This window comes from Polyodon spathula, chromosome 16, assembly GCF_017654505.1.
Source record: "Polyodon spathula isolate WHYD16114869_AA chromosome 16, ASM1765450v1, whole genome shotgun sequence".
Taxonomy (NCBI): domain Eukaryota; kingdom Metazoa; phylum Chordata; class Actinopteri; order Acipenseriformes; family Polyodontidae; genus Polyodon; species Polyodon spathula.
In genome coordinates, this window is record NC_054549.1 from 27,382,772 (window position 1) to 27,401,915 (window position 19,144).

General features: G+C 36.4%; 1 protein-coding gene across 1 annotated transcript; it reads left to right on the forward strand.

Moving 5' to 3' along the window:
• Positions 1–7,457: 7,457 nt before the first annotated feature.
• On the forward strand, positions 7,458–17,456 carry LOC121329339 (Krueppel-like factor 15). The gene is made up of 3 exons (XM_041274897.1): positions 7,458–7,592; positions 10,599–11,734; positions 17,128–17,456. The coding sequence occupies exons 2-3, from the start codon at positions 10,701–10,703 to the stop codon at positions 17,294–17,296; spliced, it is 1,203 nt and encodes a 400-aa protein (XP_041130831.1). The 5' UTR covers positions 7,458–7,592; positions 10,599–10,700; the 3' UTR covers positions 17,297–17,456.
• Positions 17,457–19,144: the final 1,688 nt, after the last annotated feature.

The following is a 19,144-nucleotide window of genomic DNA, read 5'->3' on the forward strand; positions in this document are numbered from 1 at the left end:
TTTACTATATTACAGTATATGTTAAATAGAATTGTATGTACATATATTGTAATATATGTTTCATATAACTATGGCATGCATGCAAACTGAAGTCCACAAGGCAAATATACTGTATAAGAATATATTGCTTCCCCCGCCACCCCATTTTTTTAAATTCTGTACTTCCAAAACCTCAAATCCTCCCAAATAATTTACCATACTCATTTAAAATGCATCTACTCATTTTGTATTTGTACTTCAGAAAGCCATGTAAACAACTTTTTACTTGCTCAGGGTACAATATCGCACGCTGACATATTGTGCCCAACATGTGAGCTTTAGTCAAATGGAAATAACATAGTATTTCTTTGATGCAGAAGTTCTTCAATAGCTTGCCACTTCTGTTAGCAATTATAAGCAAATACACTAGATCAGGAGTTTCTTTCAGTGCTTTTTTTTGTTTTTTCGGGCCTTATATACAGTACATATATATATATATATATATATATATATATATATATATATATATATATATATATATAATACCAAAAAGAGTTTTCTCTTGAGAAATAAGCTGTCTCATTGAGTAAGCACACTGTTGTAATAAACTGAGTATTGCTGTTCCTATGCTTTGGGGTTGTTGACTGTATTTGGCAACTATTTTTGCAAATACAACTGTGACCTCCACTGCTTATTTCAAAACTGAGCTGAGAATAACACATCGATTAAGGCATGAGCCAAAACTTTGATCTGCTTGTTTTACCTCACCGTTTAAGCTTGCCTTTAAGTTACAGTGGCATTAAAAAACAAAAAAACAAAACAAAAAAACACAGGTTAAATGTTTAGCAACATAATGCATTTAATTAATTTGAGACACGCCACTTACAGCAGCCAAAGTCTATTTCACAGTGAGTTAATGTCAATGCAAAATTAGCATGTCAGGTTCACATGCACATACACAATCCTTCTTTTAAATTTCCACCTATATTCAGGTTCCATTTCTCAAGAAAGTAGTGTTTCTTATTATATTTTTTTTGGGGGGGGGGTACAAAAGTACACAAAAGGTGTAAATGATTATAAAATAATTTTACAGGAAGTTTCATAGGTTTAACTGATAGACCACACCCTGTGTTCATATATTCTCTAAAGGGGCATGTTGAAAATGTCATATGTGCCTTTGAGACTGTCCGCTTTAAATACCTGGCTTAAACCTTCCCTAGTCAAACAGGCTATTGAAAAGTACATTTGCATTTCAAAAATTCAAAACTTGAGGAAAATGTATGTGGTAGGATTAGTGTTAGGGTGTGTCTCTAAGCACTTCCCTACATTCAGTGAAACTCTTTGTGCCTTGTTCTGGTTTATACTACCTTCTTTCAGTGTTATCAAGTGTGTGGATTCATGTATTTCAATTGTCTCTGCAGCCATCATCTTCCCCATATCAATCACCAGTCACGTCCAACCTCAATTAGACCATTAGAATGTTTGTCATTTCTTAAAAACAGTATATGCTCCAATGAGTCCCACTATCACAGCTATCTGATACATATTTTCCCACACATTTTATAACTAACAAGCTGGCTTTAGGCTTTTTAAAATGCATGTCTGATCATGTGCTAACTTCCTGTCCTAATAAAATGGCCGCTCAATATACCATCATTTCTAAAAAACCTTTCCATTGCTGTTAGAATGTTCATTCTCCAGGGCATTGTGCAAACAACTGCATTCATCTAACCCTTGGGTACTGTACCAACCACATTCTGTTGAGACAGACCTCTCACACTGGAATGTTACCTGTTTTTTTAATCTGTAGTTTTCCTTCTTAAAAATGCAGTCACTGTGAAAACATGTTTTCAGAGCACTTTTTACAAACCAAAAGTACAGGAATTGAAAATACATTGTTTCCAGTGTGCTTATTGTAATTCGTATGATCTATATAAAACATTTTTCGTAGCATCCATTCATGGTATTCAGCTGTCGATTTTATTAATAGTGACATAATTTCATTTCTAAGAGGTGGCACTTGGCACTGACATTTTGAATGAACATGTTATAAAATCTTGTTGTTTTTAATGCATTATTTATCCCCTTTTAAAAAAACAAAAAGAAACTTAATAAATTAAAATGCAAACGTTTCAACCTTCGTTGGTGTCTTCATTGAGAAAGACTTCATGTTTGTCAATGAATGAATTCATTCTGTTTATTTGAGTATTTCTAAATTTATCCCTATTGAGTATTTTGGTGTTGTTTATTCCTTGCCTACAAAGCTGTAATTAGCCATAGTAAAACTATAATCACCTTTCCTCCCCATACATTCAAAGTGAACATTTTCCACACGCTTTTCTTTTCTAAAAGTAAAATATTCTTCTGACATCTGGCTGAGTAATAATAATTAACATCATGATCCCTCCCCTTTTTAAAAGTTTCCCATGTTTAATAAAGCATAAGTATGCATTGTCAAGACTAGAGAGGTATGGTAAAACATATTCAAAACCATGGTAAATATATAACATAAGCATGGAAGAAAGCATGAAGAAATTACTGTGCAAATATACCCCCAAATGTGCATTTATTACAACCCCGTATTATAATAATGCAAAGCTTGAACCATGATTGAGTTAAATGCAATCTTAAATCCCAATGCACTCTGGTTTGGAGGGTTCACATACACATTATACTAGTGTATGACTGGATCATCTTAATTCCATACAGAATGCTAACAGAACACTTAATTGTTCAATAGTGTTTTCCTTTATTTTTGTTACAGATACTTCTGAGTATAGACATGATAAATTAAGAATACTGGGTTCCAAGTGCGCTGGAACTAGGGGTGCTGAGGGTGCTGCAGCAAGCTCTTGGCTCTGCATGGCTTCCATAATAGGCAGGGGTTACAGTTTTGTTCAATAGCTTTCAGCACCCCCACTTAAAAAATTGTTCCAGTGCCACTGCTGGGTTCTGTGCATTGTCTGTAATTTCAAAGAAAAACAAAAGCAATTGAAAGACTTAACCTATAGCCTCATCCCACAATGCCTGGTTGTCATCAAATATGAGATAATGTAATGTAATTAATTAATTAATTAAATGCATCTTTCGGTTACACAAAAGATAATGTTCTAAAAATAACATGCTGTCATAACAAGCAGTGACTGAAACAATCCCTCCTTAACTGATACAATTCTGTGCATCATATACAGGACGATGCCACTTTATTAGGATATATTTGGAGCCACACTAGGCACATACAGGAGCTGAGCCATACGTCACATGGCTATATGTGCGATATATATGGCATTGCGCTGTCATCCATAAAAGTACAAAAATGATCAGCGTTTCAATTAGACATTATATAATGGGTGACTTGCACTCAGATCCCTGCACGTGCAATTTGGAAATCAAGGACCATTGTGTCATATGCCTTTGTTGAAGATGATGGCTGCAGAGTGACATTCTGAAAGGTATCCATCCATAAGCACAATATCCCATCCCCCAAGTGGCTCACCTGGTAAAGACACAGTCATACAGTGTGGGGAGTGCAAGTTTGTGTCCTGACTGTACGAGATGGATGACCATCACTGGGGATTCCACAGGCAGTATCGTTGGCTCTGATGCTCCCATGGGTTAGGCAAAATCATCAGGGACTGTTTCTCCTCACCACACTACAGCGGGCCCTACTGGACAGGTGCCTGGTGATTAGGGTTATGCCAGTTCTGTTAATGTTCTCTCAAGCTGAACTGCTGCCCAACACTGTTCATCTGGGGTGTTTAAGAATTAGAGAGCAGAAGGGGAGAAGTGTTTAATCCATTAAAGGGGGTGCAACTGTCTACGAAAAAACACTCTTAATAACTGTATTAGGCAAAGTAAGGGGAAGGGTGCCTCTTTCTGCAATGGAGTTTCAGGGAATATTGTGAGCAGTCTACCCATATGATATCTTTTGAGTTTAAGTGACTTTAAATTAACGTTTGGTTTATTTAACCCGCATTAAACCACCTTCCAGTCTTTTATAAATGCATTAATACAAATACAAACTAATTAGGAATCATGATGACTGAGGTGTCTAAGGAAATAAACATATTTTATTTTTGTTGATTTTTAATATATAAGTTACCACTTATGTATAGTTCCTCAGTGCTGGTATCCTGAACTATAGATATCTACTTGGGGAGATTTAATAATTTTGTATTTATGAAATTCCAAATCTTTATTGTAAGTTTCTGTTCTTTATACTACTTGAGCCAGCAGTTTTCAACAGTGAACCATACTGTACATTTTGGCATTTGAAAGTTCCATACAAATGAAACAATATCTAGAATATATCAATTATGTATGAAAATCAGTCAGATAAACAGTTAATATCTCTGTGTGTGATGTCTGAAATATATCAAAGATGTTAAAAACCGTTAGTTTATTATTATTATTATTATTATTATTATTATTATTATTATATTATTATTATTATTATTATTATTATTATTGTGCAGTACGGTAATCTTCTGCTATATAACATTGGGTCAGCTTCACTGTCTCTAATTTGATTGTAGTCTGACACGACTTTGGTCCGATGTGAGTTTCGTGTGATTTCATTTTGGCCTGACCGGATCAACCAAGTTTTGGGACGATTTAAGCTGTATCCAAAATGCATTATTTGAGAGGTTGGGGGCATCAGAAATGTATTATTGGAAGGTGTTACAAACTCAAAAACAAGCACCATGAACCCATACCATGTTGTTGGGATGCATACATGCTTTATAGGGCAAAGTCCTTGAACCCTTGTGCTCCTGCACCAAGAACTAAAAAAAAAATGTTTTTCCACTTTCCCAGAAAAATTAGGTCAGATTGTAGCTGTTTTTAGAGACTCACTAGTATATTTGGAGCGCAAGGTAATTTTCTATCCACCAAAAGGAAACTAAAATGATATATAAATTATGTCTATAGCTATTTGCTATTGCTTCCCCAAATAACACTGCAAGTGGAGGCTTGCAAAAATAACATCTTATTATAGGCTGCATGTTTCCTGTTTTGTTAGCCTAATGTCTCCTCTTATTTACCAGTGCAATTGAATCTGGGGGAGTTGCCAAGAAGGATGTAATAAAAAAAAAAAAAAAAAAAAAAATGCAAAAAAAGTAGTGAAAAACAGCCATAACAGAAATAATGTGTTTATTTGTGCTTAATATTCTGTACAAACATAACTTATGTTGTATAAGATTGAACTTTACACAATCGTGTTTTACCGATCAGACCGTCGGCCCCTCAAATTTCATGAATTAACCCTTGCGAAATAGATAGCGTGACTGAATTAACCCGTGATATATCGCGTGATTGCAAACTCATTCTCCGAGCGGCAGATAATCTCGTTGTGCACCTTCTGGTGGTGTTCGTGAACTCTTTGAGCACGTTCTCAGAGTCTTCGGAGTGCACTCTGCCGGCTCTCGTCTAGAGGTACATTTTCAAAGCGCTTTCAATATGAGCCATGTTAGATGTCAATGTGGGCTGGGTGAGGGTAGATGGGGCTTTCATTCGTTTGAATGTTATATTACAAAATAAATATTAAAAATATATTTAAGATATAAAAAAAATTTTTGTAAATATAAATAATATAATATATATATATATATATATATATATATATATATATATATATATATATATATATATATATATATATATATATTTTACTTAACACAATAAGCCTGAGGTTACCTAAGTCAGCTGCATCTATAAGCCAACTGCAGTATCTGTCAATTCTCACTGCGACATCAGCTAAACCTGAGTGATGTGTTGAATATTCCTTTGGTAAATTATGAGGTCCTGGATTGCAAAGTGGCATTCAACAGTTTCACAGAACCCTTTAATGATTATTTGTGGTGGATCTTTATGTGCCATAGTATATAGCAATATAGTGCATATGTTGGATTTTCTCCTTGACATAAACGTCTTTTCAGCTGTCTGAAAAAATGAATGAGAAGGCTCAGGTGGGGGTCATATTAAAATCACCTTAAAGTGTTGTTGCAGGACAAAAACAAAAATATCCTCTGCTAAACAACTTTAGAGAATGTTGCTAATAAGAAGTTAGACATTTTTTAAATAGTTCATTATTATACTTAAGCTATTTTAGCGTTCTATTTTATTTGGATGGAATGGAAATACCGTAGTGAGCTATTTGGCAACTAACACAGACATGCAACCTTGGAGAGGAGAACAGAAGGGCTTCAGTAATGAGCAGAGGGTGCCCTATATGGCAGGCTGAGGTTAGAGATGGGACAGCCAACTGTGGGGGGGGGGGGGGGGGGGGGGGATAAATCTATTTTTTACCCCGTAGAAAAATAGGTATGCAAAGAACATTAGGACACCGTGGTAGTGTATTACCTTAGGAGATCCATTAGCAAATCACAGCAATGAAAACCTAATTTATGTGGCACAGATATAGCATCATTGTGCTGTGATGGATTAGCACTGTGTAATGGCTCATATAATTGCGGTATGCAATGAATTGCACTGCTGTGTTGCCCCATTGCCACCTGTGCTCCTAATATGAGAACCTTTGCCCTGCCAATATCATGAGATCCGGGAATGTTCTTGTACATGTCTTTTGGAGGTTTTTATTTGTTTGTAATTGTCTTTAAATTGTTATAAATGAAACTTTCTACAAGCTACTTACTTAAACTACTTTCTCCTGCCAGTTTATTTATTTATTTATTTTTTGGGGGGGAATGGTCAAACTTGTAATTAGGGAGTGCTCAATTTGAAAACAAATACATTAGTGAAGTTTAATTGCGAGTTTGTGTTTCACATGACGCGTTTCCAGTCCAAAATAATTAGTTTCAGTTTTGCCTGTTTTGCCTGTCACTTTTGATTTAGTGAAAACTTAATATATTCCTTACATAGTTTTGTTAATGTACTTCCTCGTGCTTGCCCCTGGTGCATCTGTTGTACAACCACATGCAACACGTCACATGACACAATAAGAATATATGACTTTGAACCCGTACAACTGTTACATTTTCGTTCTTTGTTTATTCCGTTTTACCGCCTGCATGCACTCCACGCTGGACCTTCAAGTGTTAAAGTGTGGTGTTCAATTGCTCCAAGAAGAATCTGACTCCAACGTAGAACACATGGGTATTACATAATCTACAGTATTTTCAGTCCACTGGCGTTCTAACTATATTATAGAATATGTTTGCTGTCTGTTTTATAAATGTGTATTCTATAGAGTAGTAATAAGGGTAATAGTATTTTTAAAACTGCTCTGAGTCCCCAATAGTTGCATAAAGTTGTTTAATTTAAGATTGGTAAATTGGTATGAGACCAGCAGAGAAATGCGCTTGCAGATGCTGCCATTGACGACAAATATGCAGCCCGGCCCTCTTTCAACAGCCAACGAATCAGGCCACTGAACGGGGACGAGCCTTCCCCAAACCTACCCCCCTAATTTTACTCTTATAATCTTTACCGATTGTCATGTGACAGTAATACTACTACTATACAGGCAAGGAGCACAGTGTGTTCTGTGCCATTGCTAGTCTATTTCAAGGGCAAATTCACATCACTAAACATTTTTCAAAGGAAAAAAAGCAACTATTTTATACTCGGGCAAAGGGGATTTGTTAATTCTGCAGGTAAGGGCGAAAGTAACATAGAATTATTATTTTTTTGATTAGTGTTTTTGATTAAAGAAATCTTGCAAATAATATTTTTCCACAGGCGTAAGGCTGCATGCTGCGTGGTAGATGAAAACATGTTTACGTTGTCGTGCTGTAATTACAGTAGTGCTGAATTTGCACCATTCACGTTTTATTGATTGTTTAAAAACTCAAATTAATTGCTAACTATTTCTGAAAGGTATATATATAATATATATATATATATATGTATATATATATATATATATATATATATATATATATATATATATATATATAATATATTTTAGTATCCTAATTTAAAAAACAAACAAACAAACAAAAAACGTGTTAGCTGTACGTTTATTAATTTTTTTATTTATTGTTTACATTTTATACCCCGGGTGTTCCACGACTAATTCGTTTTAAAATAATGTTTACAATGTAAATGTGTTGCAATGTGCGTTTTTACAAAATTTTCCATTTAAAAAATGACATTATTTTCCGAAGATGTGAGATGCCATATGGCTAACGGTACGCATTGATCCAGCGGGGGTCAAGTACAGGCTGCAGAAAAACATATTTACAATGTTAGGTGTTGCTTTTTTTTTGCCTTTATACTAAGAAAATAATGCATGTTTTTTTTTTTTTTTTTGTGTTTTGTTTTTTTTGTTTTGTTTTGTTTTTACCTATGGTTTAAGTTTTAGCAAAACAAAATCGTATTATATTTGAATTATAAAAAAACTATGTGTGTGTGTGTGTGTGTGTGTGTATATATATATATATATATATATATATATATATATATATATATATATATATATATATATATAAAAATATCTGAAAAGAAAATGACACTAAAATGTGTTTTACAAAAGTATTTTTTATCGCGCTTTCGTTCTTAAATTTGCTTTATATAGTATTAATTGTCTATGCATACCACATGCATTATGTTATGCTAATAATGTTGACAGTGCCTGCTGGGGTTACTATCGGTCAATACTGCGCTGGGGCCCAATGGAAGGGGGCTCGAAGCAGTGAAACCCGACACAATCGGACCAATTCATTAGCCTGCAGCTGCAAGCTAGGCATGCATGTTCCGTAAGACTGTTTTCAACTTTTATAGAAAGTTTGGTTGTGACAGCGCGTTGCGTTCAAGCACTTTTGAATCGTTTTGCATGTGCTCGATAGTATACTGTATAGTAGCCCATTACTAGTTACAGCGCAAAATTAATGCAGCTAAAAGTTAAAGTCGAAAGTTTGCATGTATATGTTGAATGAATGTTGCCACATGTGGGTTGGCGAAACTAATTTGCAAGTTTGCATTAATATAATAATAATCAACCTAAGATAAAAGGTTGAAATTATAATTATAAAATAAATCTTAACTGTAGTTTTAGCACAGTGGGGCATTTTTCTGCAGGTACAAGATTGACTGTAGGACGGCTATGTATAGTTTTACGTAATTCCACCTCGACTTTGTACCTTACTCTGAACCTGCCGTGGAACTATGTTTGTCCTGTAACAGCATCAGCAGTGCCAATGACCCGTAATGGTAGATTTGAACACACTCGCTAAATAATATTTGTGTTAAACATACGCAACAATGTCAACGATACACACCTTGTCAGGGGTTATTGAAGTAGAATTTAAGGCCTGCATATTAAAAAGATATAATGTTCGGGTTGAATTTATATTTTATTTAAACCCAATGTTATAGATCGGCTAGAATATGTACATTTGGTAGTCAAAGTTTAGTTTTTTTTAAGATTTTGACAGTCAGGCAACCTATGTCTCTGTTTTCACAGTCACAAATTTAGCAGCGTTTGGGAAGAATGTGGATTCATGCGTTCTGAGGCCAGGCGCACGGAAGTCTTCTCTCATGTCACATGCTTCTTAGTGCGCACAGACACACGTGCAGATTGAATAACTAAGATTAAATAACCGGAACTATCTGTTGCTTTTATTTTCAGATATTTACAAGCATGTTCCATTAAATTGAGGTGTTAATGGCATAGCACTGTTTCAGTGTCTTTAAATATCCGTCATTAGTATTGTCATTAGTTTTTATTTATTAATTTCTATACATTTCAAGAGCCCATACAACTTATTGAACTTGTCAAAATTGAAGTTCAGGCCTACAAAGATGCAAAGCTTGTGCAATTACTGGTTTAATTTGAGCTGTACTGAGATATATTTGACATTTTTACAAAAGCACAAAAAAACTAACTTATTATGCAGAAGCCTATTGTTAGGGTTACGATGAAGTTTATGGAGTCATATCCCTGGGCAATACCTCAAACAAATGTTAAGCAAGAGTTGCCACAATGCTGGCAGTGTGCCACAGAAGAATGTAGAATTTGATTATTAAAAGAGTTTTAATTGTATAGCAATTGGGTGTCAAATTCCATAGACCTAGATGTACTGTACTTATTATCTGTCTTATTATGCTGCGTGAAAGTCATTTGCCTTGTGAAGTATATTCATACAGTAATGAACTGTCCCATAAATCATGTCTTGTAATTTTTTTCAAGTTCATGACTCATATTAATACAAATACAGTGTAGAGCATACTGAGTTAGATTACCTTCCAGATGTTTACAAGAGGGAGGAAATACACCTAGCTTATCACCTTTTTAAGAAAATGTATTTCTACTTTGCAAGAGTTGTTAGGAATTCTAATGTAAATACATGAATCAAAATACAGTATGCTATTTCATTTTAATTAAGTAATCCTCATGATAAATTATACTGTTATACATATGAAATGCTTGAAAAGTACCATTGGAAAACTACTGTAATACATGCATAAACATGTTTTCTATATAACAGACCAATGATGGCACCACAATAGATTTGGAGCAAATATTATACCGTTGCCCCATAGTAAAATCCATTAAGCTGCCATTGTGCAACTGCTGTGTCAATGAATGTCAGTTAGTGAGCTGCCAAAAGATGTAATACTGATGGATTGTAATTGCTGCTGTTTTGCTTCTTGTGTAGGTGGGCTTATTCAAACTTGGACAGCACCTGCTTTTTCATATATTCTGCCTGGCTTGTGTTTGTCGGTCCACAACAGCAAGACTCCAGGGTTATCAAGCGGGAATGGTGGATCACTTTCTGCTTGCAGAGGAGACTTTTCCCCCCACTGGATCTCCAGCGGGCTACTTGTGTGACATGGTGACTGATGCTGGCACGTATCAGATGCTGCCCTCCCCCTTCTCCGAGGATGAGTTGAGTGACTCTTCAAGCTTTGGGTCCTGCTCCAGCCCTGATTCTCGGGTACTCAGCTCCAGCTGTGAGAGTAACTCAAGTCCTGAAAGTCAAGACAGCATCTTAGACTACCTTCTGTCCCAGGCCACCTTGGGGAATGTCCAAGGGTCTTTGTGGGACAGGAAGGAATCTCATCCATTGGTGAAGGAAGAGAGCTTTGATTTTCCGATTTTCTCTGTGGACATGGATGAATCTGGACCATTTCAGCCCACCCTGGAAGAGATTGAAGAGTTCCTGGAAGAAAACATGGAGATGGCACTCAAGGAAGAGGCTACCGACCAGGTCATCTGTACAAAAAGTGGCAACCAAACATCATCTGTAGGGCAGCTGAGAGACCAAACTGTACCATGTGTGAGTGTCTGTGAAACCAAAAGCGACCAGTCAGGCGACACCACGAAAAAGGAAGAGGTCTCAAAACAGACTGCTGACAGCGGGGTCCCAGTCATTCTTCAGATTCAGCCCATCCAAATTAAGCAAGAACAAAGCCCAACTGTGGCATCACAACCTCCGCAGCCAGACGTTAAAATCGCCCAGCTGCTGGTCAACATCCAGGGACAGACCTTTGCTCTTGTGCCCCAGCTGGTGCAGTCCACAAACCTAAACTTGTCACCCAAGTTTGTCCGTATTGCCCCGGTTCCCATTGCAGCAAAGCCTATGGGAGCAGGAGATGGTTGTCAGGGCCAGGTTGGGATCCTCATGGGCCAGAGGTTTCAGAAGAACCCAGCAGCGGAACTTATTAAAATGCACAAATGTACTTTCCTAGGGTGTACCAAGATGTACACCAAGAGCAGCCATCTGAAGGCTCACCTGCGAAGGCATACAGGAGAGAAGCCCTTTGCATGCACTTGGCCAGGCTGTGGATGGAGGTCAGTAAGTTCAACACAGTGTTCACAAACCAAGTATTATTCCGTAGCATCCCATGTTTCCACGGACAACCCCATGGTAACAGTTAAGACTCCCATTGCATGGTAGTTTTAAGCCATTCCAGGCTTAACTATGAAAATAATTAGTCACACCCGAGCTTAATTAGACATATCCAATGGACCATGTGACTGGTATAACTAATTACTACAGTGTTATTACAGTGACCACATGGTAACAGCTCATTAGTGTTATTTAATGGGATTAGCCAAGCCCATAGCAATGGCTTTAGCTGCTGCCAGTCAGAAAGTATGGTATTCTGCAACCCTTAAGAAGTTTACTGTAGCATGGTGAATCACAGTCAGTGTAAAGCACCTATAAGGATTTTTTTGTTGTTGTTGTCATTAAACTAGCATTTTGACAATGGAGTGATTTACTATGTTAATGCATTTTGTGTAATAGACATTCTCTCGTGAAGTTCTGGCTCCCTCAAAAGAGATCTTATAATAAGTAGTATATCAGGGGTGCCTCTTATTTTAATGTGCAAAACCTTGATGTTATAGCCAGGAACTACTATTCAGCATGAACAAATTAACAGTTTTACCAAAACCAAAAAAACAGTGCATATTGCATTTTGGTGTAAAGACCATGAAATCTTTATTACCATTGTGTTTAATTTAAAGCCTGTTATTAATTTACATTTCATAGTTTCAGTTATTGTTGCTTTTTAAAAAAAAAAAAAAAAATATCGCTTCTCTTGCAGTTTTGTTTAAGATTCTGTAAATTATTTACTTTGGGCATACCTGGTCACAGCAACTTTGCCTAGTAAAAAAATTATTTTTATAATAATAAATATATATATTATATATATATATATATATATATATATATATATAATAATAAGGTATACTCACAATGAGTATAGTAAGTAGATATCATTCAGTAAGAATGCCTATAGTAAGTAGAGTAATACAGTAAGTAGCTTTACATTTCATTTCTTTCTGTAAGTTATTAAGTTTTGCTTGAAATACACCGTTGTTGCACTAGATGGCTCTGGCCCTTGCTAAAATAAAGACCTGCAGATCTAGCCAACATTCCACATATCTGTGGCAGCTCGTGAATTCATAGTCAAAGCCCCTTATCACAGACAATATTTGAGTAATTGCAATAAAAATCACTCAGAATGATTGAAAAAAGAATCATAGTATCGAAAGGGAACAGTAAATTAAACTGTGAGCATGTCAGCTGAAGCTCTGTGTTTCACGCCTGCTGAGCAGCATGGAGGAGAGGGCTGCTCTGTGTGTTGGTTGTACTGTCAGTGAAAGCTTTCAAAATCAGGGGAACTGAACAGTGATGAGGAGACATTGAAAAGAGTTGTCTTGAAAGGTTGCATAATCATAAACATACAGCACTGATGCTTTTCTTCTTTAATCATGGTGCTATTCGTAAATAAACTTTAATCTTCATGCGTGATTAATGTAATTCAGATCTGGTCTGAACTTTTTGTAACCCAACATGCTGAACAGTTAATTGGATAATCTTGCTGGTTTAGCTTCAGCAATTTCTGGTCTTATTACTGTCTGTTGTCTACACAGTAATGGCAGTATGGTAAAGTTTTAGTGTCCTTCCAGTTTTAATGTGAAATGGCAGGAAACTGGATAGCACTGCTACTGAGGGACAGTTTGTGTTCACTTTGTGAATCCTGTCCATTAGTTAATATGGTAGTCCATTTCTTGTTGTTATTTGCTTGAATTTTACTTGATTATGACTAGAAGTTATACAAACATTAGAAAAACACCCCTTGACTTGATCAGCTTTCTTAGTACTTTTTTGCTGTCTCTTGTATACTTATGCAGTTTTTGTTAACACGACACAGATGTGATATTTGTAATTCACATTCTAGATTATAAATCATGCTAAGTAAATGCACTACAGTGAGGGTTGCCTTTGGGGAACATTTCTAAATTCCTATCTGAATGTCATTTTGCTGACACTTTGTTTAAACACTGTTAATGCGTTCCCTTGAGTTTGAACACTGCAATCACATTACAGAATTCAGGTAGAAAACTAGTATGGGCACTTAAATGACTTTGGGAGAAATATCTCACATGATTATAACCCAGCATGTGAAATAAGAAAAAAAAAGAAAGAAATTATGTGACTAGAAAGCTGCAAGTGTGCTATGATAACAAAAATGTCAATTTTACATGTTTTACCTATAGATTGTCGGACTACCTAACCTTATTTAGGGTGGGGGGAGCGGGGCTGTGAAACCATATTTATTATTATAGTTAAAGCTTTCAGGTAATTGAGTGAAATCTAACACCCCTAATATTAGTTGTAGCGCTCAAGATACAATCAGGAAGCGCTGGAGCAGAGGGCCACCGTAAAAGAACTCCAGGTCTTGGGTGAAGCACAAAACAAATAAGGAAATTAACGCTGTTGTCTTATCAGCCCTATCCATGTAGGAAGTGGTATTGACTTTTTCCACTTAACTATTCAAAAGGACATTGTAGTGCAAAATAAGTTGCAGCAACATCATTTAGCAAGATAGTGTGTAAACAGTCGGGGTGGATAGTGGACAGTGTTTGTTGAAATTGTTTTCATTTTTTACACATTGACAGTGCAAACTGTACCTCATCACCAGATCATCCCCAATTCATTGTTTATTACAAGGGTGATCTATTGACACATCATCACTAAATGGTTTGCAAGTTTGTAAATGATTGGGTTAAGGACATCCGCGGTTTAGAGAGCAAGTAGCTTCAATTTAATTGTCTTTACAATGCTTAACTGCTTTATCATGTGTTCACTTTGCTTTATTACAGTTTGCTATGCTTTTTCTTCTGCTGAACTTGTATAGGGGTGCTTTGACTAGGAGTTCAGGAGCTGTAGGCTATATCATCTAAAGTGCCTTTATATTAGTAAGCAGCATCTAGTGCAAAGCAGTGTGTTGCCAGAAAAACAAAAGGAAACTTGATCCAAAGATCTTTCCTAAAGGCATTTTGGCTGCTGTAGCCTAAATTACATCTATATTTATGGCAGTCCACTTGAACTTCAGAGCAAAGTCAAAAGTCGAAACACCTTATACAGTATATTTGCAATAACAATCAATTGATTGCGCACATCACAAAAAGGTAAGGCCACAGTACAAGTGCTGGCACTGCTAATACTGCTTAGAGTTCTTCAGGGTAATACACAGTTATTATAATGATAGCCTAAACTTGTTTGTACGGGTAGTAATGAAGCTGTAAACAAGCCAATTCCAGCATCTAGTCACAGAATCTGTAAGTTTAGAACAACATCAGCTTGACAACAGGTCACAGCCTCAGATATATTTGTAGTGGAAAGAAAAGGAACTATTTTGCTTTCGCACCGAGTTTGTGCTGAGAAGGAAATAGTCTTGGAAATGGACCTAACAAAGACAACGTTCTGAATAGTAACCATGACCCAAGCAGAGGCATGCCAGCACTGCAGCTTCCTCTAAAGAGAGACACGGCCAGGATTTCTCTTAGAGAAACTGTACCTCACGTTGAGAGAAAAAAACAACAACAACATTCTTCTAGTTGAATTTTCTTTAGATTTAATCAAAGAGGCTATTTACTGTATGTATAAAGTTACTCAGTGTTTTGTGGATCGAATTTCTAAACATGGCAAACATGGAGCTTGCAATGAGCTTGCAAATCTCACATGCAGTTTTGACTAGTCAGATGTTTTCTTCAGGTTCAGAAACAGCGTTTACAGAGAAGTACAATACAGATTATAATGGATGAAAGACATTTGTGAAGGTTGTGCTTCTCAGTCTTTTCTAAATACAAGATTAGATCATAACGAACCATTATTTACAACAGCATGTTTATAACTAGACCTCTTGGCATAGGGAAGACAGTACAATGACAAGGCGTGGTACTGAGAGGGTTAAATTGAAGACCCCCCCCCCCCCCCCCCCCCCCAGTGGAAAAAGAATAGTTGTTCAGTGTTGCATTACTTGGTGAACTAATTTAGGCATAGCAACATGACACACACTGTTTCCTAAGTCCTTTCAGGGTACTGCATACGAGTATTTTTCCACTAGGGGCTCTAATTACTACTTTAAGACATGTTAAATACAATTTGAAAAGTTTTATCGTGCCTATGTGCAAAGGCAAAGCACTCTGCAGACTAGGGGTTAGTCAGCTGAGTAAATAGGCAGATTGTACATATACATTTTTCTGTGTTTTTATTTTATTTATTTAAGCAGGTTTTATCTACTGAAAATAAACTTCTTGTGTCAATAAACAAATTGTAATGACGGACTGTTTTTTTAAAAGGCAAACATTAAATGAGGTAGTGAGTATATGTATTCATACCAACTATAAAACATAGTGAACTGAATGAGATATTTTGTGCTTTTGGTCTTGTATTACAAGACAAAAGATACATATCTCTATTACAATACGATATATCTTGTAAAGGAGGTATCACGATTCATTGATACAGGCTATTATTTGGACTGGACACTGGGGACCAATACCGCTTCAAACACTGCACTTGGTTTTCCTTGGAGGTTACCCATCCTGGTACTGACTAAGCCAACCTTGCTTAGCTTCTGCACCTAACAGGCTTTATCATTTCAAATGTTCAGCTTCCAAGCATTTGGGAGAGTAGTACGTGCAACAATCACTTGCATTGAAAGGGCTTTTATCCCCTGCTAGAGATGCTTGTGCCTGCTGACTGGTATATAGTGGAAGCAGTCGTATGTCACTGTGACTATGATGCATTCTATAGAGTTCTACATGTTTCAAGAAATCCACTTGTACTAATGTGAAGAAACTGGCTATGGACATTCTTTAGTACAAGTTGTTGATGTTTTCAGAATATGGGGGATTTATGGAGGCTGTTTGCCTGCCTCTATGTCACACTTATATTTTTACAGATACAAGTGCTTGCTTTTATTATGATGATTCTGTCCACTTATCTGTCTGTGCCACACATTACTTTCTGTTGTAGAGCTACCCTATTTTCCCAACAATAAAATTGAAATTCAAGACTAAACAGTATTGCATTTTGTGGACAGGAACAACAGAACCATACTTGCCTTAATAGCAGCTTGAATTGTTAGCAGACTTTTGAACAACTGCTGTGTTGTTTGTAGGTAAATGTTGGCGATAAAATATTAGCGGGCAAAGTATGACATTTTAACCCTGACCTTTATCTTACAAGCATCTCTCTCATGACTTCATTGTTCTTCCTGTCGAAATAGTGAAATGTTTGTTTAAGAATTCAAAATTAATTCGGTCAAGCGTCAAATTGCATTTGAATTATAGAAACATTTTCCAACGTAACATTCCAAAGTCATTACATTTGAACTGCGATTGAAAATGGAGTTTTTAATCAGTCTGTCTGTTCTTTGGTCCAGGTTTTCCAGATCGGATGAGCTCTCCAGACACCGACGCTCACACTCTGGAGTCAAGCCTTATCAGTGCCCAGTCTGCGAGAAAAAATTTGCCCGCAGCGACCACCTGTCCAAACACATCAAAGTCCATCGCTTTCCACGAAGTAACCGAACTGTACGCACAACAAACTGACCCAGCGTACCTGTGTGTTTGTGTTTCTGTCTTTTACAATGGACAGCATCCAAGGAGAAAGAGAGAGGAACAGAAAGCACTTCTTTGTGGTACTGTGATCATTTATTGTCCAACAAGCAAAAAATACTTGATGCCATGTTTGCGTGAATGTTTCTGAACACGTTTCCCCCCCCCCCCCTCCCCCCCCCCCCCCCCCCCCCCCCCCCCCCCCCCCCCCCCCCCCCCCCCCCCCCCCCCCCCCCCAAGTAAAATATAAATAGTGTTTTATTTTTTGAAAAAGTGTATTTTAAATGATAAAGCTGGCTTCCTGGAAATTAAATGAAGAACAGATTATTTTGTATTTTGTTGTTTAAAAAAAAGAACTATGTCTACTTTAAGCTATTTGTGATACTAGAGTCAGGACAATGGCCTTCAATCAATTTTAAATCTAACCTCCAAAATTATCCAATAGGATTCTTTCCTTACTGGCTTTTCATTTAACCACTGCTCCCCTGTCGCTTTGGCAACAGCCACTTCTGGGGTGGCAGTACCAATGCTTGGGCTTTCACCCTAGTTCCTCATTGTCCTGTCCCTTGAATCTTCTGTATCTGTATTGATTCTGGAAGTCTGGAATCCAGAATGATGATACATTAGTCATTTCTGTTACACGTCAGGAAGTATTGTAAAAGCTGACATGTCTGTCCACAGTTAACAAACTAGAATAAGTCATTGCAGAATGTAGTCAATTGTATGGCAATTGTAAAAAAAAAAAAAAAAAAAGTGGCTTATGGTTAACAGTTTCATGAATATGCAATACTACAGTAAAGGGAACTGTAGTTCTTCATACGAACAAATCTGCCTCAGATCATAAATCTTGTTATCAGCAGACCTACAAGCCTTTGTATAGCTTTTATAACATGAGGTTTTAGCTTCGAGGTTGTGGCTTTGTAGACGCCAATGCTAACTGGAAAGCATGGTGCTAAAGTTGTCAACACAGCCAACCTCAATACTGTATACTAACGTGATAGAAAGTAGAGAATTAAAGACTAGGTTATTAAAACTGAGGCATGACTGTAAAATTTTGTGTATAGTCTCCTATACAGCCCTGAAATAAAACACTGCAGTTCTGTATCTTATGTATGCGCTATGAAGAACACACACACACACCCTCATATATATATATATATATATATATATATATATATATATATATATATTATATATACGCGCGATATAATCGCATATATGTATATATGTGTGTACTTGTGATGTATGGATACGGTATGCCATATCGCATTGCATTCATTCCATTCAATTTTGAAATTAATATTTAAACAGAAGCTTGTAATACCAGGTATTTTTTCACATCCTATGAATGTATGTAAATAAATCATAAATACAAACTGTACATAGTTGCATCTATATGAAAAGAATCTTCTAATAACATCTCTTAAATCTTTGTGATTATGTAAATTTTTAGTGTAAACAAGTGTACATAACATATCAGTATATATATATATATATATATATATATATATATATATATATATATATATATATATATATATATATCTTCTTTGTTCACGTTTTTTTATTATGTAAATGTTTATCTGTTGAGTTTTCTCTTTAAACATTTAATAAATTTGTATTGTAATGCTGAGAGATTAATGGTTCCTAGTCACCGGCACAGCCGTGTCCAAATTGCACAGGAGAAGCTGCAATTGGGTGAGCTTTTAGAATAAGTGTACCACAGTTGCATCATCTTATATTTGATATACCAACCACAGCCCTACAAACCAATAGATCCTTGGTACTCAATTGCTGGACTATGGGCCAACCACACAGTCTTGGAGGTGGCCCCATAATATA